At 40.2% G+C, this 27,007-nt stretch overlaps 1 protein-coding gene across 10 annotated transcripts in view; it reads right to left on the bottom strand.

Moving 5' to 3' along the window:
- Positions 1 to 789: 789 nt before the first annotated feature.
- TRPM3 (transient receptor potential cation channel subfamily M member 3) overlaps positions 790 to 27,007 on the bottom strand; it is a 608,524-nt gene continuing 582,306 nt past the window's right edge. For 8 of the 10 annotated variants that reach the window (XM_060237453.1, XM_060237455.1, XM_060237452.1 and 5 more), the window contains 4 exons: positions 23,825 to 23,975; positions 16,211 to 16,410; positions 14,839 to 14,971; positions 802 to 3,516 (listed from right to left, as the gene is read on the bottom strand). In XM_060237453.1, the coding sequence (XP_060093436.1) occupies positions 2,070 to 3,516; positions 14,839 to 14,971; positions 16,211 to 16,410; positions 23,825 to 23,975 (1,931 nt within the window). In that variant the 3' untranslated portion in view covers positions 802 to 2,069. Of the gene's footprint in view, positions 3,517 to 14,838; positions 14,972 to 16,210; positions 16,411 to 23,824; positions 23,976 to 27,007 lie in introns of all 10 variants that reach the window. The other 2 variants (XM_060237459.1, XM_060237451.1) reach the window with 2 other exon arrangements.

A 27,007-nucleotide genomic window follows, 5' to 3' on the forward strand; every position in this document is an offset into this window, starting at 1 on the left:
ACTATGGAAGTTCTACTGCCAAACAGATTAACCTGGAATGACTACAATGGGCATGAAAGTAGCTGGGTAGAAGATGAATTAAAATTGAAAAGCAGAGGAGAAAAAGCTTTTTAGAACAAATCTTAGATATAGTGGCCAAACATATGCCATTGCACAAGATGAATGTATCAGAATGACGACTTTTTAAAAACAGCACATCCTAAGTGATGGTGGTCACGCACTCAAACCAGGCACAATACTTCTCTTGAACTATGACAAAAGATTTCAGAACAGTACACTACAAATAAATTGGGTAACTAAAATAGGACTGTTAGATTAATGAAAGACTCCAGTCAGCTGGGAAAGTTGCTGTTGTTTTTGTATTTTACATCAGCATGCAACTATGTTCAAAGACTGGCTGCTTCTAATGTTTCCTTTCATCCCCATCTTTAATCTCTTGATGAACTAGATATCCAGAATTGAATGCTTATACTTCATGGTACTGGAATCCTCCAGAAGAGAGCTGATACACAAAATATTTTAGGTTGAGTTTATTAAAAATGCTAAAAGGAATTTAGGCAATGCCATTTAGAATGCAGATTACTTCAAAGCATATTTTAAAACCCAATATACATATTAATCAGCAATGAAATAGTGACAGGTATGTATGGGAGGTAGTATTTCACTTCATAGTTATTACTTTATTTTCTTAGAAATGTTTCATAATTACAGTGTCTTCTGGAGGGCACTGTGATCTCGTTGCTGTATTATCAGCAGTAATTAACCACCTTTAATCTCAGTGGATTACTGCAGATGCTGTTGGAAGATAGGCCAGAGGGAGGGAGTGGGGGAGTAGCTCACATTCCAGAGACAGGTTTATTGTCTTGCTATTTTACTTTTCTGTACAATGGAAGCATATGTTAAAGGAATGGCTTTTGCAGTTATCAGAAATCTTATTTTCACTTTAGTGCTCTGACTAATCTCTAAAAGTCTTTGTTTGGTGAGAAAAGAATACCATTCAACAACTCCAGTTGTTCTATGCTCACCCAAGATCATACCATATGATAAACTTCCATACAGTACTATAGCTATTGAAATGTTGTTACAACTGTGCCTTAACAAAAGATAATGGCAGCTCAATGGTGGAAAAGGTAGAACAACATGGCAATGACTCCTTCCCCTCAACTTTCAAGGAATGCAAATACATTAATAACAATATGGAAATGCTGCACAGAACAGCGTGAGCATGAAATCAATCCTGCTCTCGTTTTCATCAATTTAGCACAACACTTCGACAAAGTTCCTTGAAGTACTTTCTAAACTGAGGACAAGTGATGATAAAAAAATAAATATTTACTGTTTCACTTAAATTACATTCATCCTGAGCTTGCTCAATTGTGCTAAAACGCCTGTTTAATACACGAAATCATGATTATTTATTTAAATAGAAATTCTTCCCTTTCCTTCATGTTGCTATAAAAAAGGCATTTCTTTTCTTCCCTTCTTCAAAATTTGTGGCACTAGCAGTTAATACAAAAAAGAGACAGGTGAAGTTGGGGTGATTGGTAACTTGCTCCACTTTACATTGATCACACAGAAATGTAGGGATGTGAAAAGACTGGGGGAATTAAGGTTGGATTTGCTTTGGGTTCCTATAGAATAGTACAAAGATGCCCTTCATGAACCATCACAATGATAGTTCTGGTGTAAAAGTCAACATAATCAAAATGAAAACATTACCCTTTTAGTATGCATGTTGTTTTGTTTTTCTTTGTTAAACAACAGATTCCATTTCTGAAAGGCAGATTTCTGAACTTTTTCACCCATTTATGAATGATGTCATAAAGGTTTTTTTTTAAATGTCTTTATAATTTCCCTCCCCACTCCCCCATTAAGTGCAAATGCCCACTAGGTCAAGATATAGAACCTCAGTGCTTTGCAATGAGATTACCAAAGTGCTAACTTGACTGGTGGCAGAAGCCAGCTGTTGCTGACATACAGTAGTTTGAGGTTACATCATTCTGCTAAGGAAACAAACCAGACAGCTGACAAAATTCTCAAGCAGTTTTTCTATTACACACATGCTAAACCTAACTGTGTTTGCTTTCAAAGCTATGAAAGGCGCCTGTTCTAGAGAGTCTTCTCATAGACAAGGTGTCCCCCCGACTTTCTGGTTTGGATGACTTGCTCCTCTGGAACGTATTTCGGAGGCTTGTTGCATTGCGCTGCCTATCAAGTTTGTCGCTGATGGAGTAGCTTTTCCTTGTGTGGGCATACAAGTTGGATTCATCTGCCGAGTAACTGTTGGCCCGCTCTATTTTTGGGAGCGGTATATTATTGGACAATGTTCTCGATGTATTGCTACTATCTTGAGAAGACAAAGAAACCGGTCTTTTTTCTTTGGCTTCAGTATCCTCATTATCAGAGCTTGGATGACTTAGTTCTGCTTCTCTCTCTGGGTGGCAGCATCCTAAGTCATCTATTTTGTCTCCATGAATTCCTGGGAAGCTGGACCGTTCTGCAATGGTTTGAGGAGCACTGACACACCTGGTGTCTATGCAGTCTGTAATGCTTGTGTATTCTGCTGTTTTGACTGGCATGCCAAGGCTGCTAAAGTAGCTTCTAGAAGGAGAGAACATGAAACTCTGAGATTTGACTATAGATGGTTCCTCCAGAAGAAATGGGGAAGTAGCCAGGTATCGACTGCTTTTAGATCGCTCTAAGGTATGATATAGGGGAGGGTCAGAGTCCCAGGGGGTTTGGCTGTCTGTGATTTGTGAATAGTCTGAAGAAAAAACTCTTGTATCCATTGAAGAGGGATCTTCATAATCAATACTCCTTCCTGAAATTTTGTCACCAAAAGTACCACTTACATAGGCGCTACTTGAGAGAACACTAGAAGCTATCTGGGCTTGGAGAGCTGGGTCTCCAGTTCCAAGTATGTTCATTGAACTATCTAGGGGTTCTATAACAGACTGTAGTTCATCCATGGCAGAGACATAAATGTCTATGCAGGAGGAAGGTCTTCTGGAGTCTGGGGCAATTGACAGAGTGCTTGTAGGCACTAAAGGTACTTTTTGCTCTTTTGACACTGAGTGAGAGCTACTAGCACGATGAAGGCTTACTGCCCTTTCTTTAAAAATACTTTCAAACTTCTCCAGCCCGCATTTGTCCTTCATGTTCACTGCATAGAAGGAATGACTTCGTAAGCGGGGTATTAGTGTCGGAGAGGTTGGTGAGATAGGCTCTTCTCCAGGTGGATCAATACTCTCTTGAAGTTTTAAAGCGTTTCCTTCCTGGCTGTTGAAACTGCTCTGTCTGACAATGTATGCTGTGTCAGTACAGTCAGAGGATGTTCGAGACCGAATCTTTGTGGTTTCTCCTCTGTCCAGGCCAGTCAGCTTGTCTAATGCTGTGGCCATTCGCCCTATCATGTCTTCCAGTTGAGCAAGCCGGATGTCTACAGTCTGAAGTGAAGCCTTCATGCAATGCTCTCGTTCATTCACTTCTTCCAGTCTCATAGCCATATTCTCTACCCTGGGGTGGGGGAGGAAAGGGAGGAAGAGAGAGAGAAGCAGTTAATTTTGAACAGGACAAGTGCATTGTTCTTAACTTATCAGTCATCAGGACTTATACTACTGATCCCAGCATAGTGCCTATGTTTCCTGTGATTATTTGCTTCTTTAATGTTGATGATAAAATCCAAATGGTTTTAATAGAACAGGAAAAGAAAGTAAAACAGGGAGTTAGGGAGCACTCCTTACCAGCAAATTGATGACCAAATGTGGGGTTCATTTCAGGGAGGGGCTGTATGCTCTTGGTTTAGCCATAAGCTTAGATTTCTTACGACTCTGTGTGTGGCTGTTGAAATCAAACAGCTTCACTAGGGCTTTCAGTACCCTAAGCAGGCTGTTCTGTGCACTCTGCTAGCCAGTCAACCCAGGCATGTCCCAAGCTACCCACCAGCCGAGTGGCTCAAGGCTCTCTTGCTTGCTGATGTGGTGGAAGAAAGGGGGAGGGGGAACTGCCTTTGAATCTGGAAGTGATGCCACCTATGGGTAATTCTCTAGGAATCCTTGAAAACTCTGGATTTTCCTTGGGGGTTCCTAGACTGTTGCATTTCTCTTCAGGCAAATGAGCCCCAAGCCAGCCAGTCTGCAGCTGCCAAGTGGGTTGCCCATTTCTGAAAATCTCTCCCTCAAAAAAAGAGGCAATTCAGTTTTGTTCAGTTTCTTTAGAAATGAGGCACTTCTGAATGGTCCAGGAGGTTTCAATTACAGGGAGCGCCCATTCAAAAGGAGCTGCCTCAGTCATAAAATGATGCTGTATTCAGAACTTAAAACCTATTGAAACTTCCCAACATTTTGTTAGTGCCCTGTGGCAGCCTTTTTATGGTGATACCCATTTCTTCCTCTAAAGATCCCAAAAGTGACTGCAGGTATAACTGCAAGTTAGAGGACTGTGGCTTATTACTGATAATCATATATAGATACTTCATAGTGCTTAGCTTCTTAAATAAACCATTGTCTTCACATAAAGGATCAGCCTCCTGGAATACTAATGCTGTCCACTGCAAATATTTCAGTGAATGTATAACATTTGTTTGAAATAATAATTATTGAAATTTTTTTTATAATTACTAGCATTGTCTTATAAAAATAATGCATATTTTGCAGCCTATGGTTCAATGCATTACATTTATGTACTACAAACATCCACATTACGTGGGACATATTTTGTAGGATGTATTACATGTTAATTGATAAGTTAAAAACAAAACTAAACAGAGGACTGCTTCTTGCTATGAAACCATTGTAGGCATCAGGATTCCTTGGTTGTGATAAAATTATTAATTTTAAAAGATTTATATATTGAGCTGTATATTTAAATTCTTATATCTTTACTTTTGAAGGCTTTAGGTACATGCATGACAAATTTAATTTACCATTTATTATCACTTAAATTCTACAATCATTAATTCTAGCCAGACATAGGGAAAGTAATTATTTGATTTATGAGAGTAGTAAAAATATGATTGCACACTGTAGGACTTTATACATTTTGGAAAGTTGCCAATAACTTAGAGCAGTGTCTAATTCATGTGAAAAGGCTCAGATAGCAACTACCCTTTCACAGAGAAATATATATAAAAAGTCTACCATCTGTAAGACAAAATGCCCTCATAACGAGGTTGGGGAATTGTCAGGTGGGCACCTGGCTTAATCAGGATCTTTTACCTGTGTATACAGGATTCCATGTCAAGAAATTAATGCTTAAAAATATTAGGGACTAAGTAAAATAATTAAAATTTATTCCAGAAAAATATAGGCTTCCATACAAGATAAAATACTCATAAAATCATACATACAGTCCTAAGAAAAGATAGAGAGATAGAGACAACACATGGGTAGGCAAACAGGGCAATATTTACCGATCATAGTCTCCAAGGAAGGTTTCAATAGTGAAGAGCGAGGAAGTGGGAGAGGGGACCCGAAACTTGGCCTTAGAATCAGGGATAGATGTAGGCAGCGGAATTGCGATACTGCTAGAAGCATACCTGTGGGTAGCTAGTCCACAGGTTATAAGGACTACCTTGAGCCCTTAGGGGATGGGAGGTATGAGGGAGGAGGAAGGTGGTCAGCTGATGCATGACCTCCCAAAAAGTGGAGGCTTCACAGTGACCATAAGGGCTGGACTACTGCGAGAGCCAATAGAAAGTTCATTGGTGGCACCCAATTGGGTGCCTATTCCTGACCAATGGACTGGCTTAGATCCTGGATACCTGAGTGAACTTTCAGGTTGAAATGGACCAGGGTGAGGCTCCGAAATGACAGTTAGGGAGAAGAATGGGAGAGACTATCAAACTTATCTAAAAGGGTGACAATAGAGAGTCAAATCATTGCCTCGGTAACACCCAGTCTACACAAAGGAACTTGGCTCTGGTTGAAAAATGGTCTTCCTCTTCTTCTGTCTTCTCTTGGCATCAGTCTTTGTCTTGAGTTCCGCTAAACAAAGGCAGTGGCGGTTGGACGATTATCCACTCCTGGGGTGGGTAGATTGTTTGCAGGCATAGGTGACATCTGGCGAGTACGTGAGCCGTCTGCTTCGCTGGAATGGAGTAAGGCCTGGTAGGAAGATGGCTGTGTGTGGTGTTAGCCCTCCACAGTGGATTCTATGGTCAGTGCTTCAAAATCGTTCGCCTGGATAGCTCCTGGTGGCGCAGTCTCCTCCACTCCATGGTCGGGATGGACGTCATACAGAATGACGGGAAGCCATCCGTTCTCCTGGTGGGCACTCTTGTACCGGTCTTGAGTGTCTTTGTAGCGTTGGGGCTGCTAGTACTGCATAAGTCCCTTTTGCCCCTGGATAGGTTTGCCCACACTTTCTGGCCAGACGTGTGTGAGCTACTTCTCCAGGTGCTCTGGCAACCAAATTGGTAATCACAATGTTCTGTAAGGGGTTTTTCCTCACACATCCTAAACTCCTGGTAATACTAAAAGTATATGTAAGTGTATTAAAACTGAATAGAGTAGATGTGTTGTATTTTATAGGATACAATGATGTATCTCTTAAGGCAATATTTGCAATCCATTGCTGCAGTTCAAAGGGTCATGAAATGTGTAGACCTGGCTTCTCTACCACCCATAGGAAATAATGGACCATAAGTAATAAAATAAATATTTTATTATACACAATTGTGAGACTATAATCAGTTAAACAATATTGATGGTTCTTTTTGGTTTAGTTAGCAAGCCTAGTAGAAATGCAGAAGCCCACTAGCCAACGCCCACCATTTTCTGGCTGGGGGCTGAGTTCTGCTGCCTGTGATATGGAGAAGCCTCCAGCAGGGATGCTGCCAACATGGTAAGTCCAAGTTGGTTTGCCTATTCCTTCCAATTAAACATTCAAAGAGAGCGGGTGGGGGGGGGGAAGGTCTGCCTCTCAGCTGTTACTTGGAATCTCTTAAAGGGTCCTTATGTTCTATGAGGAATGGCCTTTTAAAATTTAAAAGGGAGAGAGAGGCCAACCAACAGCTGTTTCCGTGGGGCCAATAATTTTCTCCTTGCCTCATAGCCCATTTTTGGCCCAAAACACTCTTGAAATTCTTGGTTGAATTTTTGGGATCAATTTTAACCGGCTAAATTGCATGGGGTAAAGAGTCAAGCCCCAACTCTCCTTACAATACCATGGTGCTAATCCAGCTCAGGACTCTGTGGTGTTGCTATTCTACTTTAAAAATATAAGGAATATCTCATCATGGTTCTTCCAGTATCATGTCTAGTTAGATTAGGCTTCCCAATCCCCAGGTCCCAGTGGGGGATCCCCTGGTTTTACAGGCTTCCCCCCACCTCCACAGCTACCATCTACCTCTAGAGCTTGGGCAGATTTAGAAACCTGCAAACAGGTCCTGTTTTAAAATGTGTGTGTGTTTCTGTTGTTTTTGTGCCTTTAAAGTTGAGCAGGGAGCAGGAAACAGGAAGCACTTCATGGGGAAGGGTCAGCACCAGCTTCTGTTTTGCTTTCGTTTTCAGAGCAAGTAACCAGACCCAGTAAGTGTGTGTGTGTGAGAGAGGGAGGGTTGCCAATCCCCAGGTGGGGGCAGGGAATTCCCTGGTTTGGAGGTCTTCCCCCTGCTTTAGAAAGCTTTAGAAAGTGGGGGGAGGGAAAAATCTATTGGGCACTCTATTATTCCCTATGGAGAACGATTTCCATAGAGAATAATGGGAAATTGATCTGCAAGCGTCTGGGGCTCTGGGGGGCGGGTTCTTGAGGTAGAGGCACCAAATTTGCAGCATAGCATCTGATGCCTTTCCTCAAAACACTGTCCAAGTTTCAAAAGGATTGGGCCAGGGCGGCAAATTCTGTGAGCCTGCAAATAGGGTGCCCCTATCCTTCATTATTTCTGATGGAGGGAAGGCATTGAAAAGGTGTGCAGACCCTTTCAATGTGATGGTCAGAACTCCCTTTGGAATTCAATTGTACTTGTTCCAACCTTGCTCATGGCTCCACCCCCAATGTCTCCTGGCCCCACCCCAAAGTCTCCTGGCTCCACCTCCAAAGTTCCCAGATATTTCTTGAATTGGACTTGGAAACCCTAAGTTAGACACTGAGTGCCTAACACTACGTCCATACAGCTCAACAACATGTGTAGCAAAACAGGCCCAAGTGAAACCTCTATTTCCATCCCTTTTTAAATTACCGTCTTTTTCGGACTATTAGACGCACTGGATGATAAGACGCATCTAGTTTTTAGAGGAGGAAAACGGAAAAATTGTTTGAAGCTGTGCACCCAGATCTGGGCACCTTCCCCCTCTCAATCCTGCCTCCGATCCCAGCCCTTGCTAGAAGCAGCAGCTGAAGCCTGGCAGACAGGCACAGAGGAAGCCCCCCCCTCCGTAAACCCAGCGCTTTGCCAAGCGCTGCGTTTGCGGAGGGGGGGCTTCCTCTTTACCTGGCTTCAGCTTCTGCTGATAGCAAGGGCTGGGATCCGAGGCTTGGCTGCCTCCGAACCCAGCCCTTGCTATCAGCACAAGCTGAAGCCACACAGACAGGGACAGAGGAAGCCCCCCCCCAAACGCAGCGCTTGGCGAAGTGCTGCCTTTGCGGAGGGGGGGTGGTGATTCCTCTCTGCCTGGCTACAGCTTGTAGCGGGACTTCCCCCTCCCTTCCTCAGAGGGAGCGATCTCGCTGCTTGTCTCCCAGCCAGGCAGGCAAGCGCGGGGAAAGCATGCCTGGCTGGGAGAGAAGGGACAGGATCGCTCCCTTCAGCGTGCTGGGGTGGGGGTGGAGGGAGCGATCTCGCCGCTTCTCTCCCAGCCAAGCACCCAAGCACGGGTGCTTGGCATCCTGCCTCTTCTCTCCCAGCCAGGCATTCTTTCCCCGTTCTTGGGTGCTTGGCTGGGAGAGAAGCAGCGAGATCGCTCCCTCCACCCCCACCCCAGCACGCTGAAGGGAGCGATCCTGCCCCTTCTCTCCCAGCCAGGCATTCTTTCCCCGTTCTTGGGTGCTTGGCTGGGAGAGAAGCAGCGAGATCGCTCCCTCCACCCCCACCCCAGCACGCTGAAGGGAGCGATCCTGCCCCTTCTCTCCCAACCAGGCACGCAAGGACGGGGAAAGCATGCCTGGCTGGGAGAGAAGTGGCGAGATCGCTCCCTGCGAAGTGCTGGGTTGGCAATTGGGGCGGAGGGAGCGATCTTGCCGCTTCTCTCCTGGGGACTGCAGGCCCCCCCTCATCTTTTAGTATTTGGACCATAAGACGCACGCACTTTCCCCCCCACTTTTTTGGGGGGGAAAAGTGCGTCTTATGGTCCGAAAAATACAGTACTATTTTTCGGCCCATAAGGCGCTCTGGACCATAGGACGCACCTTCCTCCTGGGGGGCGATCTGCTGCCTCCGCCTCCGATCCCGGCGCTTCCCCTGCGCCTGCCTGCCTGGCTCCAGCTTCTTCCAGCAAGCGCTGGGATCGCTCCATGCTACCCCCACCGCAAACCCAGCGCTTCGCGAGTGCCGGCTGCGGAGAGGGCAGCATGCTTCCTCCGTGCCTGTCTGCCTGGCTCCAGCTCTGACGCTTACAGCAAGCGCCAGGATCGCTCCCTCTGCCCTCTGATCCCGGCGCTTGCTTTAAGCATCAGAGCTGGAGCCAGGCAGACAGGCACGGAGGAAGCACCCGCCCCCTCCGCAAACCCAGCGCTTCGTGCGCGCCGGCTGTGGAGGGGGCAGCGTGCTTCCTCCGTGCCTGTCTGCCTGGCTCCAGCTCTGATGCTTAAAGCAAGCGCTGGGATCAGAGGGCAGAGGGAGCGATCCTGGCGCTTGCTGTAAGCGTCAGAGCTGGAGCCAGGCAGACAGGCACGGAGGAAGCACGCTGCCCTCTCCGCAGCTGGCGCTCGCGAAGCGCTGGGTTTGTGGTGGGGGCAGCGTGGAGCGATCCCAGCGCTTGCTGGAAGAAGCTGGAGCCAGGCAGGCAGGTGCGGGGGAAGCGCCGGGATCAGAGGCAGAGGCAATGGATCGCCCCCCCCTCCGCGGAAGGTACCTTTGCTCCATAAGACGCAGACACTTTCCCATCTCCCTTCCCCCTTTTTGTGACTTCCCCGGTGCATTCAACTTAAAATATAAAATAAATAAATAAAAGGTAATATTGACTTTTTAAGAACCTATTAAAAAAACCCCTTATGATTATAATAAAATACAAATAAGAACAAAATTACTTATTACTATTATTATCTATCTTGATTAATAGTCCATTTATAATATTGCTATACTTAATTCTCAGTGTTATCTATCCTAATTATAGTCCATTAAACCCAATCTTATATGCAAAAACATTGTATATTTCCATAATTCTACTTTACCTATAGTTAACACTTTACATTAAAAAAATTAACCATTGTTAAAAATCACCAAATGTCTTTTCACCTTATACTGTTTTACATACTTCTCCCATTCCTTGTTATAGTTATCCATATCAAGTTCTTTTAATGTTCTAGTAAGCTTGTCCATTTTGCTCCAATGCATAACTTTCATAATCCAGTCCCATTTTTCTGGTAGTTTATTTTGCTTCCACAACTGCGCATATAATGTCCGTGCAGCCAAAAGCATGTACCAAAGTAATGTCCTGTCTTGTTTCAGAAAATTTTCCATTTGTAATCCCAACAAAAAGATTTCAGATGCTTTCTTTATATTGTAACCCAAATCTTTGAAATTTCTTGCTGAATCATTTGCCAAAATTGTATAGCCTTTTCACAAGTCCACCACATGTGATAGAAAGATCCTTCATGTTTTTTACATTTCCAACATCGATCAGACATCTGGTTATTTATTTTCAGAAGTTTCTTAGAAGTCATATACCATCTATATAACATTTTAAAACAATTTTCTTTAATATTATCACATGTCGATATTTTCATAGAGTTCTTCCATAAATATTCCCATTGTTCCATCTGAATGTCTTTATTTATAATTGCCCACTTTATCATTTGAGAGTTAATCACTTCTTCCTCTGTAGACCACTTCAATAATAGTTTATATACTTTCAAGATCATTTTTTCATTATCACCAACCACATTCTTTCCAGTTCAGTTTGATCCTGTCTTATTCCTTCATTTCTAATATCCTGTTCAAGCAGACTTTTATTTTGTTGCAATTTAAACCAATTATACTTATAGTCCAATTTTTCCACTGATTTTAATTCCACCTTGCTGCCTTGTATTTTTAGCAATTGTTTGTATGTTATCCATTTTTCTTCCTGAATATCAGAATATAACTTTATTACTTCTGTTGGCACAATCCAAAGCGGTTTCCTCTCATCACCATATTTCTTGTATTTCAATCAAGTTTTTAACAAATTACTTCTTATATAATGTGAGAAAAAAACATCCATCTTACTTTCCCCATAACACAGATATGCATGCCAACCAAAAATATTTCCATGGCCTTCTAATGTTAATAATTTTTTATTTAATAACTTTATCCATTCCTTTATACACACCAAACAAACTGCATCATGGTATAATTTTAAATCCAGCACTTGAAAACCTCCCCTTTCTTTTGCATAAGTCAAGATCTTCATTTTAATTCTTGGTTTCTTGCCGGCCCATATGAATTCTGAAAGTTTCCCCTGCCATTTATTAAATTGTTTAGCTTCTTTCACTATTGGAATTGTTTGAAATAAGAACATGATTCTTGGTAATAAATTCATCTTAACTGCCGATATTCTACCTAGTATAGACAGGTTCAGCCTATTCCATTTTAATAAATCTCTATCAATTTTCCGCCAAAGCTTTTCATAATTATTTTTATATAAATAAATATTTTTTGTTGAGATTTCTACTCCTAAATACTTTACTTTGGAAACCACTTCACATTTTGTTAGGCTTTGTAATTCTGCCTGTTTACTCTTTGACATATTTTTGCACAAAATTTTTGACTTTTCTTTGTTCAATGTAATTAGAATGCCTCTCATTACTGCTTTATATGCATCCCACACCATTTGATATTGGACATCATCATTTTCATTTAGTTGGAAGAAAGCTTTGGTCTCTTTCTCCAGAGGCTCTACTACTTCTTTTTTCTGCAGCAAATCTTCATCTATCCGTCATCTCAAAGTCTTTTTAGTATACTTTGTAGACCACATTATTGGATTGTGATCTGCACCTATTTTAGGAAGAATCTCTATTTTTTTTGTTATCAACCCCAATTTTTTTGTAATCCATAACATATCAATCCTTGAGAAAGAGTTATGTCCTGCTGAAACGAACGTATAGTCTCACACTGTAGGGTTCATCTCTCTCCAAATATCCACACAGTTTTCTTGTTTAGCTACTTCAAAAAAAGATTTTGGTAGTTTCCCTTCCTTATTTTTTTCCCCAGATCTGTGCAGAATATTCTTAACCGTTCCATTAAAGTCTCTCATTATCATAATTTGCTCATATGTCACTTAGTCAAGTTGTTGCATAATATCCTTAATGAATCTTTAGCTCCATTAGGAGCATATAATCCCAATAACAAAGTTCTTTTGTGGTTTAACATCACTTCCACTGCAATAAACCTACCATCATCGTCTTTAAAAATCAGTTTTGGGTCCAAATCCTGCTTCACATAAAAAAACACACCTCTTTTTCACTCCTTGGCCAATGAATAAAATTCCAAACCTAGTTGCTTATTTCATAAAAATTTGTAATCCAATTGTTTGAAATGTACTTGTAAACAAATAATGTTACATTTTTGCTTCCCAATCCAATGAAAAGTTGCCCTTCTTTTTTGTGGTGAGTTAAGTCCACTTACATTCCAAGATAATAATTTGTAATCCATCATGATTTTCTATTTTTAATCTGTACCCCCAAATTCTTTATTTTCCATCAAAAACTTCTCCATATCTTGAACACTTGTGATGGTACATCTCTTCCCTTTGTATTCAAAACCCACACCTTCTGGAAGAATCCATCTGTATCTCATTTCACTCTTTCTCAGCTGATCAGTCAGTTTTTTATATAGTTTTCTGTCACTTAAAACTTTTCTTGGTAGTTCTTTCATGTTTCTGACATCACTGCCCTCCACAACCAAATTACCTTCATATTGTTTACTTAGAATTCTGCCTGCCAGATCTCTTGTCACACATCTTACTACCACATCCCTTGGTAGTTTGTTTTTCCTTGCATATTTTGAATTGACCCTGTAAATATAGTCATAAAAGTAGTTAGTCTCCTCAGGGTCATCACCAACAAATTCAGCAATAATCCTTATTATATATGTTCTTAAATCCATTCCATTTTTTTCAGGCACCCCTCTCAAGCGTATCTGATTCTCCATTAATTTGCAATCTTGTAGTACTGCTTTTTCCTGCATTATTTTTATAGTGAAATCCACTGTATTAATTCTTACATCATGGTCTGTCACTTTATTTTCAGCATGTTGAATTCTTTTTGATATTGCTTTAACTTCTTTAGTGAGGACTTCTATATCCTTTTAAAATTCCTTCTTACAGATTCTTTAATCACCTTCACCAGTCTTGCTTCCATGGCATCCATTTGTTCTTTTTTCAGACTTTTTAGCTTCTTCTAGTGTCTTGGCTCTTGTCTGTATCTGTTTCCCTGGCTTTTGGGCTGACATTACTGCCTTCCCATTGTAAAAATAGGCACTAAAGTTGATGTCACCAAAGTTCTTTAAAACTATACAGTCTTATAGATTAGGGCATACCCTTTCAGGTAAGCCCCAAATTGCTGTCCTCTTAAGCCCCAAAGCCAAGATATTAATTTTTAAACTTTATATTTTCCAAAATGGTGATTTCCCCCTTGTTTTTTTTAATTTTTTTCTTTTTCTTATAAATCGCTCCCAAATAAATTTAAATTACATAGTCCAGTATATTTGATCTTCAAACACTGATATTTGTTGGCTCCACTCTTTTTAACAGTCTCGTTCTTTTTTAAAAGTTTTTTTTAAAAAATTACCTTCTTATAATGGCTGCCGATGTTTTTCTATGATTGTAATCCTAGAGAGGCTTAGGAGGTTTATTTTTTCCCTTCTCTTAATGGCCACCACTTTCCTTTTTTGCCACGAAGTCTCATTCTCTATGGTAAAGAAGTCTCGTGATATTTCTATGATGTCACTTCCTGTGACATCTTGTTGTTCTGCAGTTCTCTTCTAGTTTTGGAGGGGGTAGCTGACCACAGGTATGTAAAACAATTTTAATTTCGCCTTTTTTAGCCGTTACTTTAATTTTCTCAGCTCCAATTTCCCCCCTCCTCATCCTTCTTTGTTTTAATGTCTTATATTAGTATCCAGACCTTTATTTTTCTTCCAAATAATTCTTAATTTAATCCCGGAGCAATAGATAAAGATCTTTACCTTTTTAAAGACGTGATCCTTCAAAAAGCATTATTCAAATTCCATTAGATATTAATTAGTCCCAAAGAAGCTTTGGCTCATGATGAATTTAAGTCAATTTAACGACTCTAGATATCCTCTGTAGATATTGGAATGCAATTCTTCTCCGGAGACTCTTCAAAGCCAAAAAGAAACCCCGGTGGGATTCCTCGTCAGCCAAAGTAAATCTTCTCAGAATTTTATAAGCATGTCTTGGCCACCTTCTTGCACAGAACAGAGGGTCTGGTCTGATCCTCACTGAGAAGCATGTCAATCCTCCATGAAACCAAAACTGGAAGCCATGAACATCCATTTTCAGCAGAAATAATTTGTTGAGAATTTTCATAAAAGTTTTACTTAGTTGTGAAAAGTGCAAGTTTCAATGCAATTCTTTGAAGTGGAATTAATGCATTAAAAATCTTTTCCCTTTCCAAATAATAGGAAATGCAAAGTGACAAATGACAAACTGTAGACAATGTAGAAAATGAAAAGCAAGGTACCTTTCAGATGTAACGCGGATTCTTTCATCATTAGAAGAATTGAATCTATCCTCTTTCTCTCTGAAATATTCTTCTATGCATTGTTCCTCAAAATCATGAACTTTCTTCAGTTCATCATCTGTTATAAACAGTTCTGTATAAGACATAGGAAGCAGTCATAAACCAGTAGCTAAAATAAATTAATTAACCATTATTATAACATTTCACAAGTTGCTGCCAACCTTTATGATTTTTAGAAATTTCAGTAATTTTCAAATTAACAACTCCAAATAAACTGTATGCAAGAAATTATGCCTTGCAGAATAATGTCATACTCTGAAAGGCAGCATCGTATCATCAGAGTTGGGTAATACAATCAGGGGACCCACAAAACTTACAGGGTAGGAAAATCATATACCTCCACACTAATCTCTGCCTTCTCTTTTTCAGGCTCCCTCTGTTTTCCTCCTTTCCCCCTAACCCTCACCCCAGGTTCCCACTCTCTTTCTTTGTAGGCTTTTTAAATATGTCCTCCTCTGTTTCCCCTCCACATTTTTATATGTCCTTACTCCTTTCTTTGTCCTTACCTAGTCTGATCTTGTTGGATCTTGGAAGCTAAGAGGGCTGGCCCCGGTTAGTAGTTGGATGGGAGACCACCAAGGAAGTCCAGGGTTCCTGGACACAGAGGTAGGCAATATTTGTCACTTGTCTCAAAAACCCCATGGAGTCACCAAAAATCAGCTGTGACTTGATGGCACTTTTCACCACTAGCTCGCTGCCCACATTTTTCTCCTCACCTCTTTCTCTAGGCTTTTCTCTCCCATCCACTCTTTCTTTCTATGAAGCCTTTTCTTTGCCCAGCAATCTTCCTAAGGATTATGAGAAACTAACTATGTGAAAACACACACATGTATTTTGAGATGTTGGTGATAACTATTCCACCAACCTAACAGAAAATGGATCTTAGAAAACTTGGGGCTGGAATGATATCTTTCCACACAGTTAGCAGCTTGGGTGCATAATACTCCCCAGCATTAATCCTTTGCTGCTTCTTTCCTCAAGTCTTCTCTCAAGGATCTTTGGTGATATTTTCAGGGCTTTTTTTCTGGAAAAAGAGGTGCCAAAACTTTCAAGAGGGAAATGAAGGAGAAACACATGGGTGCCCCTGATTAAATTTTAAATGTTTTTTGAGAATTTTGTTTCCACAAAGATCTAGAACTCCATTCTGCTGCATTCCTTCAGGAAAAAAAAAAAGCCCAGGATATTTTAGCTTGTTATGCCACTGCCCTAGTTATAATCCTTAGATGGTCTCTAAATTTATAGAACAAAGTAAACCTGAACAAGTCTTTCTCACTTTTTCAGATCGGCAATGGAGAAACTGAATGAAACGTACTCAACCCATAGTCTGTCTCATCTGGGTCACCTTCATGTTTCCTCCACCTGCAGCATATATGTTGACATATCATAGTCATGTGACTGAAGATGATCAGAGGAGGGGGTAAGACTGGTCTTTCATGGAACGTCATAATAAGCTGATACCTCTGAAACTTCCATACTTGGTTCGATATAGATTTAACTTCAAAAAATGTGTTGCTAAAACAAGAAAAGAAGAAATAAATCGCTGATGAGCAGCTGAATCTTCTAAAATCTCATATGTGATAACAGGGCAGTTGGATCCAAATTTAATTTTCTTCCCTCCTCCCTCCGACTGATGTCCACACAATGTTGCTCCTGGTGGATAGGGGACCCCAAGGAATGGCAGGGGATTGTAGTGGTAAGTGAGAATCAGTAGCAATTACCAGTTTAGTCTGGATCCAACCCGGTACCTGAAAACAAAGCTGAGCATATGCCACATCTGGAGCTACAGACAATCTTGGTTGTCTGATCAAAATACCCATTTAATACAGGTGTTTTAAAATACCTGGTCACATTATGCTTTTTACACTTTAAAAGTCTTAGGAGCACATCTGAAAAAGTTAACATTTGGTCATCAGAACAGAACAAAAGAACTATAAACACAATTTTAAAAAAGTAAAAAGTTTCTTAAGTACAATTCCTGTATAATCCAAATACATTATTTTTGTCAACTCTGACAAATTCTGAAATTGCAATGTAAGGAAAGAGCAATTCTGTTTCCTCTGCTGCCAGTTTAACTTGACAACTCTGAGCACCCAGGAAAACCCATGCAGTGGCTTTTTCTAACACCAGCACTAGGGGTGTGCATTCGATTCAGCCAAATCAAAGAAATGCCCGAATTACCCCTGATTCGTAAGTATACGGCGCCATATACTTCCAAATCCATTTTGAAGCCATTATACGGGAGCTGTATACGGCGCTTCGTATACTTCTAAAGTACTTCAAAAGTATACGGAACTCCATGGAAAAGGCGGGAAAGGAGCTTCTGCAGTGTCAGGGAAGCTGCTTGCCTCCTTTCCTGCGTTTGGAAGCCTTTTCCCGCCTCTCCCACCTTTGGAAGCCTTTTCCTGCCTCTCCCATAGCTTCCCTGGGATCAGGGAGGGAGGGGGAGAGGAGCCCCAGCAGCCAATCCAAAGCATGCATTTGCAAAATACATTAAAAATGCATGCTTTGCAGAGCTGTTGTGTAGCTGATGGCTGGGCTAATTCCCCAGCCATCAGCAACATTGTTGTTCTTTTGTTTACTTGGGTATCCAAGTAAACAGTGTTCTCTGGCCAATCACAGAGCAGTGGTATTTTTTGAAACTGCTCTGTATAGGGCCAGAGAACTTTTTAAAGGAGTCTGCCTGGCTGGACTCCATTCCATTGCTGCTGTGTTGGTTTGTGACAGAGATTGTGCTGCGCTGGTCCTTGGCCTCAGCTGCTGCTGCTGTCTCCCAGCCTTGCCTGACCTGCTAGGAGAAGAGACGTCTAAGGTAAGGCAGTCTTGGGGTTCTTGTTTTTATTTTAGTTAGTAAAAGGACTTTTTAAGACTCCGAGTCCCTTTACTTATCCAGATTTGGGTGGGTGAATACTGGGTAGATTATTTGGGGTTAAGGTTAGGGGGTTCTGCTGGGGGTGGGGGCCTGAGGTGGGTTTTTTTTGCCAATTTGCCCATATCTTACTTTAGTGAGAGGACTTTTAAAAGTGCAGTGTCCTTTTCTTTTCCTGATTTGGGTGGCTTGGATTTCTTGGGGTTAGGGTGAAGGTTTTTTTGGGGGGAGGGGTTGGTAAAGTTCCTGCATTGTTAGAAGTCAAGGTTTTTTTACTGTTTTAAAAGGATTCTGTGTTTGATTTGTTGCTGCTGTGTTGTGCTGCTGTTGTTCCTTTTCTCTTCTGGTTCTGGTTCTTGTGAAGGGGGGGGCTGTTTGGCCTAATTTTCATAGTTAAAAAGGGTCATTTTTTTAAACAGTTTTGTTTCTCAGTGGTCTGTTTGGATCTGTTGTTGTTTTGATCTGTCCACCTCTTCTCTTGTTTGAGAGTTGTGTTGTTTGGGGCAGGGCTGGAGAGCTGGCATCTGTAGATTGTGTGTTCTGTGGCAGGAAAGCTGGCACCTGGGTGAGAGACCCAGAACCAGCAGGCTTGTTGTGCTTGGCCAGCTCTCCCCATGTTGTTTGGGGCAGGGCTGGAGAGCTGGCATCTGGGTTTGCTGCAGCCAGGTCTACAGAGCGGACCTTGAGCAGATTGTGTTTTGTGTGGCAGTAACATTAGCAACTGGGTTATATTGGTTGCAGGCCAGCAGGGTTCATAGAGTAGATAGATGGATGTAGTGCATTTGGGTCCTACAGAGATTCTGTGGTGTGAAATTAGGTTTGGCTTTGGGTGCCCCTGGAATGAGACCCCCTGGCCCAATCTTTTTGGGACTTAGGGGTTTTGTAGGGGAGAACCCTGCGGGTTCCCTACAGTTTTGGGAGCTCTCCCTCAAACCCCTTGCCCCCCAGTAGCCTCTAATTATGCCCTATGTTGCCTTTGATTTCAATGGCCCATAGGGTATAATGGTGGGATAGGGGCACCCTCTTTGAGTGCACCTGGAATGGGACACCCTGGTCCAATATTTTTGGGACTTGGGGGGGTTGTAGGGGATAGTCCCTTGCAGGTTCCCTGCAAATTTGGGGGCTCTCCCTCAAACCCCCTCCCCTCCAGATGGCTTCCAATATACCCTATTTTGCCATTGATTTCAATGGCCATAGGGTATAATGAGGCTGTATATTTGGTAATAGATATGCATCTACCGTATATGCGGCTATTCCAAACTTTTTGGCCCTGTCTATTTCCGAATCCGTGTAAATCCATATTTCTTTTTTTTGCACACCCCTAGCCAGCACCACGCTTCTAATCAGGTGGATCCAGGCCTGTACCTATGGGGAGCCCAGGGGGCTAGGCCCCTCCACCCCCCCTTCCAACTATATGGCCCCTCCTTTTACTGCCCCAGAGGAGAGTGGGGTGGACAGAGTGGTGGGGAGATTGGGGGCCACCAAAGCAGTGGCAGTGGAGAGAATGGAGGCCGCCAGAGCAGGGGCCACCTAAAATTTTATTCCCTGGGCCCCCTCACCTAAAATGTTCAGGCTACGGCTCCGGGGTGGATCTACATTTTTTGGGGTCCTGAAGCTTGAACATCCAGCAACAATAGGGAAACATCCAATGACGACCTCAAGACCCATATGGCAGAGAACAGGATGGCAGGGTAGAGCCCTTGAAAATGGGCCATACAGTGAGCCCCTTCCCACCAGCAATGAGGTCTGGGTAGCCACTGCTATCTTCTTCAGTGAGGTTGTTCCATGACCGATCACCACAAATCTAAAAATTTAACCACTACATCTCAGATTTTGATTAAAATTGCTGTACTGGGTTATCTCAGATGTCAAAGTCACTTGCGTGAATAAAAATTTTCTAGGCTATGCCTTATAGTTTCCTAGTTATGGGGGATGAAAATTAGGGTAACATTGTATACATGCATGATGCTTGATAGAATGATGAAATAAAACATATCAAAGACCACAGTTAATATAATCTTTTATTTTAAACACTTATGAGAATACATATTACATGAAGCATGTTCTCATACAGTTTTGCCATATGAGAACTTTCTGCAATGTCACTTTCTACAGACAATATGCATATAGAATTTAAGCACTTCAGTCATGGTAGACTGAAATTTGTTCTTTATAAAGGAAAGCTTTGAGAAATTCCTTTCTACTTCACAGCTTGTGATAGGTATTATCAAATAAAGCTTAAGCATAGTAGTAACATTAGGGAACAATTTAATCAAGTGTTCCTCACAAATAAGCTGAAGAACTTCTGCATATTGCATTTTAGACGGTGTGTTTCCTTCATGTTCTGGGATTTCCTAAAATGTAAATATTATTTGAACTGATAATACATGTTTACTAATTTGTGGTCAATATAATCTTTGTAATGCACTGTTATAAGTTTAATATTGTCCTTATCAGTTTCAAAATTGTTCACTAATTCTAAGAGGAACTCGAACCTTTTTGCAGTCTGCTCATATGGGTCAATTCTCTTACCTAACTGAATTACTAAGCAGTCATAGAGTTGATTTAGAACTTCTATCCTAAATTTGTCAGCTCCTTTCAAAGAAGCCCTACTACTTGTTCCATCTGAAAATTCCTTTGTAACAATGTGTTTGGGAGCATTAGAATAAGTTGAGGTGATATCTTTACATAGACCTTCTGCTTCTGATTCATAGTGTGCAAGCCAGTTGGCTGAATTTTCTTGGTGTTCTTTAACAAATGAAAGTAAAGATAATAACAGAAGATAACCTTCAAATACATCAAAACTAGAGGTTTAGAGTTTCTTGCTTGTTTTGGTAAACACTCAAGAACTTCTTCACAACAACTGTTAAAATAGCATATTCCAACTTTACCAACTTGTGGTATAATTTATTTGCATCTCATTTACATTCAGGCTTCTCTTCTGAGTCTTCAGAAATATGTTTGAGAGTTTGTAAAATACCTGTGTATCCATTTTTTATTGCCTGGATTGCGTCATATTGTGCAGACCAACTAGTTACAATTAAACTTTTTAGGGAAAAACCTAGATTGCCCTGTGTGTTTAAAATTCCCCATCTTTGTGGAGATCTGGAAAAGAAATTATACAGCTCCTGAAAAGAGCCAACAACTTCAAGTACAGTAGACACTGCCTTTACTCCAACAAGGTTGAGTGAATGGGCTGAATGCAGTACATAGTCTGCATACCTGTTAAAGTTTTTAAAGAGTTCTTGCAGTCCTTTTTCTTCATGCTAGGTGCATTATTGTAGGCCTGACCACAGATATTTTCAAGTGAAATCTTATGTTCACCCAGGACTTTTGTATTTTGTTGAACAAGGTTGTGGATGAATGGTTTTTTATTAAATGTTAAAAATCTCTCACAGGGTTTTCCATTATAGAAGTTTCAAACCATAATTACCAGCTGGTCAATATGTGTCAGGTCAGGTGTAGCATCAACAATAATAAAGTAGTATTTGCTGTCTAGGTTGTTGATTGGATTCATTTCATCTTGTACATTTCCCCATGATTTCTATTACTTCTTCATACATGGTTTTGGATAGGTAAGTAATATTTACTTTTTCATTTTCACATTTCTCAAGATGTTCATGTAAAAATTGGTTGAACTCTGCAATAAGTTCAATAGCCTCCATGAAGTTTCCATTATTTGGTGAGCTCCACTTCTCCTCATGACCTGAAAATGCCAAAGCTCTTTCACTTGAAAACTTATAGCAGCTACAACTCTTTTCAGTATTTCAAAACGGTACATTATTTTTTTTTCTTATCTGTTCTTCAAGTTGGTAATTCAAAGTGTTTTTATTTGACTTTCTTGTTATCCAATGCAACATTGCCCTCTTATGTTCCATGCTGTCTTCATGATTCTCCAGAATTCTCAGTACATTCATCCAGTCAGAATACCCACCTGTTGTAAGTAGCAATTGGCATTTAGAAAAGACTTTGCAAGCAAAGGATATAGTCTTTGCTCGTGGAAAAACTAACCAGGATCTCATCACAGTCTGACCATTTTCCAATCTTTTAAACAAAACATTTGTTTGAGAAATTTATGTTTTGCTCCTTGTAAACCCTGCTGGATTTGGTACATACATAATCCAGTTTTTTTTTTTTATTTATTTTTTTGGGGGGGTTAAAAACCCTGATGTCTTGCATTAAACAATTCTGTATGAAATCATTATAATCTGTTATGGGCCAGTTTGCCAGGTCACTGTATTTTTTGAAATCACTGAATTTGCTTCCTGTTTCTGCTCTGTCTCTTCTTGTTCCATGGTACTTTCATGTTGACCACTGTTATTGTCATCTGAATTAAAAGTGGGTTGAGTATTGCTAGAAAGAGCTCTTATCGTTTATGCACTATTACTGGCTTCACTGGTGCTTGCTTGGCTTGTTTCAATTGCAGGTGTTGACAAAGTTTGACAACATTGTAAAATACTTCAACAGTTTTGGGCATTTAGAAATTGTCAGATTCACTTTTCCTTGAGTTTTTGGTATCGTATATATGAACATATGAAGCTGCCTTATACTGAATCAGACCCTTGGTCCATCAAAGTCAGTGTTGTCTACTCAGACTGGCAGCGGCTCTCCAGGGTCTCAAGCTGAGGTTTTTCATGCCTACTTGCCTGGACCCTTTTTAGTTGGAGTTGCCAGGGACTGAACCATTGAGCTACTATCCATCCACTTAAGTACTTTCTTGAATTTATTGCTATTTTTCTTGGGGTCTTCACTTGTGCAATTACAGCCATAAAGTTGTTATTGTTAATAGCTTTACTGCAGTGCACTACATGGATTGATGAATAATACGCTTAAACACAAACATAAAAGAGACAATGCAGCATATGCACTTTAACATTAAAATAAACTCATTATATAAACAAAAGCATGGAAGTTTTCTAGGAATCCTATTTCATTCCAGTCCAGTTGCTATTACTTCATAGTAAGTCTCTTTAGGATTATTGGCTACAAATATTTTCAGCATCACAAAGATGTACAATACAAAAAGTCTAAACACGTAAGTAATACATATATTGTAATTCAGGTTAATGCTTACAATACAGGAATTGGAGAACAAATGGCACTGTAGCAGAGTTAATTCAATTCAAAAAGTATAAGAAAATGTTTCCAATAATTTTTATTAATTTATTCAGGGTGACTCACGCTGACCAAAAGGGTGTAGAAAATTTCTTCGATATCAGAAATTTATTAAGGATGATATAGACCATCCACAAGTAAATGAAGCTGACAGGCAAAACCGGTCTATTTCCCTGTTTTGCTGTAAGCTTTATCTAAGCCATTGCTTATTCAATTCATAATACATCTTCAACTCTCAATCAATGTCTCATTCTAACACTTCCAAGAATCAAATCTTTTTTGGTACACAATACTGGAACGGCAGATAAGATTTCCAGGTTGTACCTGGGAGGCTGCAGTTCTTCTCATTTGGATCCTGAATCTCACTTCACCTTTGCTTTAAAAGATCTCTAAAGATTACCAACATTTACCTGCAATAATTCAAAGCAGGCTTTGAAACAACAATATCTGTGCAGGCCTTTTCCCACACTTTTGGTGCTGCTGTTTCTTCTTGGGCCAGGCTGAACTACTAGGCTGCTGGGAACACCCAGCCCAATTTAGGGGAAGCTACAACACTGACTAATGTCAACATTCAGTACAACCCATTGACTTATGATACTATCACTAAAATAGTCTTATTTTAATAACTTTTAATGGAGTTTTTAATTTTCATTGAAAAATTAATTCATTAAAAAAAAGTTGCTTTAGGAACCCTCTGGGATTAGGGGCCCTGAAGCTTAAACTTCATTAATTTCACAGTAGATCCACCTCTGCTTCCTATATAACAAAGATTATCCTAGCATGTTAAGGAGTGGTAGCATAGACTTCTGTATAGGTTGGGATTTCTCATGTTACTTCAGTGGCATGGAAAAGAATAGCATTGCACATTCAATATTACTTTGTATAATGACGACTATAAATTGCTGAACATTAAAAAATAGTCATATACATGGCTGTGAAACTCACTTAAAGACTGCAATGAGTAAGTTCACCAAAAGTATGTTTGCAACCAAGAGATAGCAAGCCATGATGGCAGGAACAATCCATGCTCCTGTTTTGCAGGGTGGCAGCTGGATTATTTTACCATCTTCTCTTGTTTCATTTTGGCCACAAGGAGCTGAGAAGAAACAGGGAAGAAGGGGAATAAAAATTAATCTTAATTTTCAAAACCTTTAACCAAAGTTATTAAATATTGAAAAATACAATTTCAAAAGCTTCTACACCACTGGAGGATGATTCCACTGATCCCACCTCTTTACAACAGGACACTTGATTACTTAGATCAATTATGCCGAACTTCTATCACAGAATACCAACACCTTTGACTATTAAGACTTGCTATTCAAGTAAAAAGAAAAAATAAGTTTTCAGATTTATTGACTTTGGTTGCTGCTGTCTGTTTTCCCCTAACTCTTCCTAGCTTTTTAATTACATTCTCCATAAGTCTGGAGAATGTAACACAAACATTAAGTACTTGATAAAATTTATTTGCTGCTGTACACACAAATGTGGCCTTTGGCTATTAGATGGGGCAGTTGTATTCCCCAAATAACAACAAAAATAGGAAATCATTTAACCAGTGAAATATGCAGGAATAAAATACACAGAAGCATAATATTGTTGGGTCCCCCCATAATGACTGTTAAATACTGGGTTTGATTATCAGTAAATCCAGAACAAGACAAGATGGCAGGGATGCGACCCCACTTATATGCATGTCCCAGAATCATCCCCTAGATCCCCATACCAAATCAGGGCAGTCAAGCTTTGCACCAGAACTGCTCATTGGTTCCTTTATAGAGTCCAGATCTCAAAATATAACCCTGAGTCTCTAGCATTTCCACAGTTGCCCCAGGCACACAAAAGCTGCCTACCAAACATAAAGTTGAGTACATAACAATTACAATTATTTTCATTCCACTTGTGATTTTCATTCCACAATGTGATGGTGGTGGGATGAGAGAGAGAAAGAGAGAGAGAGAGAGAGAGAGAGAGAGAGAGAGAGAGAGAGAGAGAGAGAAGCAAATACTGAACATCTCTGGTATCTGTTCATAGCTGACTGTTGGATCATTGCCATTCATTTTGAAGTGTGAAAGGAAAAGGTATGCAGTTCTCTGACTCATTTTAGCAAACCATCTCTTCTTTTCATTTAAGTGTGATACTTAGTTTGGGTGAAGGCAACTCTTTGCAGATTGTTATTGTTGTAACAACAGTTTGAGCAATCCACTTTCAGTCACGGAATAACAGAATCATACGGATCCATAAATGACTGAAATCACTGATTCAAGTGCATGTAAGAATACCCATTCCATCTTGTATTTCAAACGTGGTTAATAGGGGAGCCATTGCGTAATACTTTTAGTAGATTCTTAGGTGTTTATTTAGAATATTTTCTCCTGACAACTAAGGAGTTGAAACAGGTAGCAACAATAAATATAAGATACATTGAATTGCATACATTAAAATGTGAAATGTATTAAAACATTTAACATTAATTGTATCATGTCACGTCATACAGCTGAATAGGTAAGAAAAACATGCCCAATAAAAACAATGTTCTTTTTCAAAACTATGGCTTTTGATAATCCTAATCAAGGCTCACCAAGACATGGAATAGGGATAATGTCAAGGAACTCCCTGATAGGGGTGTGGGAAAACAAGGGGCAAGGATCATCGGAATATCAGGTACAGATCTCTAGATCAGCTTGGTCTGCTTTGCATCAGGATGACAGGCCATTAAATTTACTTAGGAAAAGGCTCTTTGCTGATTTTGCAAGAGCAAAGAAGTCAAGCAGCCAATGAGCAATAGTGGGTAAGAGAGAATGTTGATTCACACAAAACACATCTTAGCGCTATAGTTTCCTTTCTACATATCAGTATGGTGTGGGTACACTATGAACTAGCTAATGTTTAATAACCTTCCAAATAAGGACAAAATTCTTTATCTATACTCTATTTGCCAGTTGATCAATTAGTTGCCAGTTTCAGCTTCGCTTTAGTGTTCTAAACCTATTCATAATTATAAATAAACCATAGCAGAACCTTCTGAGTCCTCTCAGCATTCAAAATAACAAAATGTTTGTTAGCACCTCACAAGGTGCCTCACTGGAATAAAACTATGTAAAGAAATCAGACTTTAAAAATCCAACAATGTCCTGCTGTAGTGCAAGAAATGAGTATTCAGTTAATGTTCCCCAAGTATCTGATAACCAAGATGCACTTGTTTATCATCAGTCCCTAGCAGGGCCTTTTTTGTAGAAAAAGCTCAGCAGGAACTCATTTTCATATTAGGCCACACACCCCAACATCACCATTGTTTAGCATAGGACTTTTTTTGTAGAAAAAGCCCAACAGAAGCTCATTTGCATATTAGGACACATCCCTGATGCAAAGCCAGCTGGAACTGTGTTCCTGCTAAAAAAAAGCCCAGGTCCCTAGAAAGTTTCATTTTCCATGCTTCCTGCACTGTATCTGTTATCAGAGTGATGAAAAGATCTAAGCATGTTGGTACAGCAGAATTCCCGCTTCCTGGAACAGGCTGAATGAAGGGATGCAAGGCCAATACAGTAAGTCATGCAGAGAGAACAGGAGTTTGTGGGTGGGCACTTGGGCTCACAGGAATCATTACTTTTTAAAAGTAATTTATTTCACATGGCACACAATCTGTTCTTAGTGGCCAACAGTACATAGTTTAGGATTTATAGACTTAGGTTGTTTGAGGATTTCACAGCAATATTAAAGCAATGGATACAGTAATTTGGCTGGATCCACAGCTTTGTTAATTTATGCTTAAAACTCTGGGAAATTTGTGAAAAGCCCACTTTCTTTCATAGAGAAAGAAACAGTAGTAAATACATTGGCTATGTTCATCATTTACATTATGTTATTATGTTAAAAGAATAAACGACATAAAATCAGCTTTAAAAAAATGACAAGATTAGCTTTAAAAGACTGCTAGCCATGGAAGATTTATTCAGTTTCTTTTTGAACAGCTTTAACAGAGTATTTTAAATGGAATTAATTCATATTTTGATGAGTGCAGAGCATTAACACAGCCATAATTTTTCACTCCTTTCAAAACTATTAATAAATAAGCCCCTCCTGAAAAACTACCTAAATCTGCCCCTATAATTTTTGTAGGAGATTTTC

Source organism: Heteronotia binoei, chromosome 4 (assembly GCF_032191835.1).
Source record: "Heteronotia binoei isolate CCM8104 ecotype False Entrance Well chromosome 4, APGP_CSIRO_Hbin_v1, whole genome shotgun sequence".
In the NCBI taxonomy this organism is placed as follows: Eukaryota; Metazoa; Chordata; class Lepidosauria; order Squamata; family Gekkonidae; genus Heteronotia; species Heteronotia binoei.